The 2047-nt window shown below is 71.1% G+C and overlaps 2 protein-coding genes across 2 annotated transcripts in view; both read right to left on the bottom strand.

The window, feature by feature from the left end:
- The window catches only part of LOC104835056 (zinc finger protein 260-like), a 3186-nt gene extending 1394 nt beyond the window's left edge, over positions 1–1792 (bottom strand). The window contains exons 1-2 of the mRNA XM_010572834.1: positions 1327–1792; positions 869–1215 (exon numbers count right to left, since the gene is read on the bottom strand). Of these exons, the coding sequence (XP_010571136.1) occupies positions 869–1215; positions 1327–1792 (813 nt within the window). The remainder of the gene's footprint in view (positions 1–868; positions 1216–1326) is intronic.
- Positions 1793–1809: 17 nt separating this feature from the next.
- The window catches only part of LOC104835055 (1-acyl-sn-glycerol-3-phosphate acyltransferase alpha-like), a 4481-nt gene continuing 4243 nt past the window's right edge, over positions 1810–2047 (bottom strand). The window contains exon 6 of the mRNA XM_010572833.1: positions 1810–1873. Within this exon, the coding sequence (XP_010571135.1) occupies positions 1810–1873 (64 nt within the window). The remainder of the gene's footprint in view (positions 1874–2047) is intronic.

Genomic DNA, 2047 nt, shown 5'->3' with positions numbered 1-2047 from the left:
CGACATTCCCCCAACGTCCCCCCGACACCACGCGGGAGCCGCTCACGGGGGTCCCGGCCCCACGGCCCCCCCCGCGGGCAGCGACCCCCACCCGCACCCAGGAGGTCCCCGGACCTGGACGGGGGGAGCTTGGGGGGCTTCCCCCCGCCTTTGTCCTTCTCCCGACTGTGCACCCCGTTTCGCGCGTGGGGCGGCCGCAGCGTGCCCCCCCCCCACACCCCGATCTGCAAACGCCCCTGGGAAGGGGCCGGGCTCAGCCCCCACCCCGGAGGGGGTTCAGGAGTGGGACGGGGGCTCCCACTCGAGCAGGCTCAGCCAGGAGGACCCTCCGTGAGAGGAAGGTCCATGCTACCCGGACCCCCCAAAAAAGCCTCATTCGGGGTGCTCTGCCTGGGAATGGGGAGCGACCGTGCTGGAGCAACTGGTGCAGTGGGACGGCGGCAGCTCCGGCAGAGAGGAGCCAGGGCTGGGTTTTCCATTGGGATTTATTGTCCCAGGACCGTGGGGCGGCAAAACCCACCGGGAGGGACGGGATGCGGGGGGGCTCCACCTCCAGGACCCCCCAGCCACTGCAGCAGCTCAGGTGGCACCGATGGCGGGGCTGGGGAACCGCGGCTGGCCGGGACGAGCAGAGCTGCTGGGGGCACTGAGCCCCACAAACCAGAGGGGAAACCCCCAGGGAATGAACAAAGGTCAAAAATGGAAATTAAGAGCTTCCTAACGAGACGCGGCTGTCCCTGGGGGAGAGGGTTCCCTGGGCGCAGCACCCTCAGGGCCACCACTGGAGCCCTCCGGCAGCCACCGCATAGCACCAGCGGCACCACCAGCCCCGCCACAGCCCCCGCCGTCCTCAGAAGGGCCGCGGCGCGAAGGCCAGGAGGGGCCCGTCCCCACGATGGATCTTCTCGTGGCGCTTGTGGTGGGAGCTGTGGCTGAAACCTTTCCCGCAGACACCGCAGACATAGGGCTTCTCACCGGTGTGGGTACGGCGGTGCTGGGTGAGGGTGGACTTGTCGGTAAAGCTGTTGCCGCAGTCGGCGCAGGTGTAGGGCTTCTCACCGGTGTGGATGCGCCGGTGGCGGGTGAGGTTGGAGCTGACGCTGAAGCGCTTCCCGCAGTGGCCACACTGGAAGGGCTTCTCCCCGGTGTGGATGCGCATGTGCTTCACCAGGTCGGCATTCTGGCCGAAGCTCTGCCAGCACTCGCCGCAGGTGTTGAGCGCCGACGCCTTCCGCCGTGCCTTGGCTGGCCCGCTGCCGCCAGCTGCCCCGTCCCGCGGCTGGGCGCCGCAGCGCGGCGGGCGCTTGCTGGCTGGGGGGGGCCGCAGGGGCTTCTTGCGGTGGGAGCTGCGGCTGAAGCTCTTGCCGCAGTCGCCGCAGCGGTAGGGCTTCTCCCCGGTGTGGACACGGCGGTGCTGGGTGAGGTTGGACTTGTCGCTGAAGCTCTTGCCGCAGTCGGGGCAGGCGAAGGGCTTCTCGCCGGTGTGGATGCGCCGGTGGCGGCTGAGGCTGGAGCTGACGCCGAAGCTCTTGCCGCAGTCGGGGCAGCGGTGGGGCTGGGCGGCCGCGTGGCTGCGGCGGTGGCTGGCGAGGCCAGAGGTCTGGGCGAAGCTCTGCCCGCACTCCACGCAGATGTTGGGGCTCTCCTCCATCCGGCCCCCCGGCTGCGCCACAAAGTCCTTGCGCTTGCGGATGCCTGGGGAGGCCCGGGGGGGGGCTGCCGCCACTGCCACCACCTCCGCCTCCCCCTCGGGGGACTGGCCCCCAGCCCGCTTGGCCTTGCGGGGGGACATGGCCAGGGCTGGGGCTGTCACCCCAGGCACCGCATCCCGCTGAGCCCCCCCCGGGGAGGGTGACAACCCCGGTACCTGCGGCTGGGGGGGGGCGAGAGCCCCGGTACCTGCACTGGGAGGGGGTGTGAGACCCCCCGGTACCCACGGAGGGGGTGAGAGCCCTGGTTCCTGTGGCAAGTGGGGTCAGACCCCCGGCACCTGCACTGGGGAAAGGGGTGAGACCCCCGCGGTACCTGTGCGGCGGGGGGGGGGGGG

This window comes from Haliaeetus leucocephalus, unplaced genomic scaffold, assembly GCF_000737465.1.
Source record: "Haliaeetus leucocephalus isolate CR32 unplaced genomic scaffold, Haliaeetus_leucocephalus-4.0 Scaffold357, whole genome shotgun sequence".
In the NCBI taxonomy this organism is placed as follows: Eukaryota; Metazoa; Chordata; class Aves; order Accipitriformes; family Accipitridae; genus Haliaeetus; species Haliaeetus leucocephalus.
This window is presented reverse-complemented; position numbering and strand designations above follow the sequence as displayed.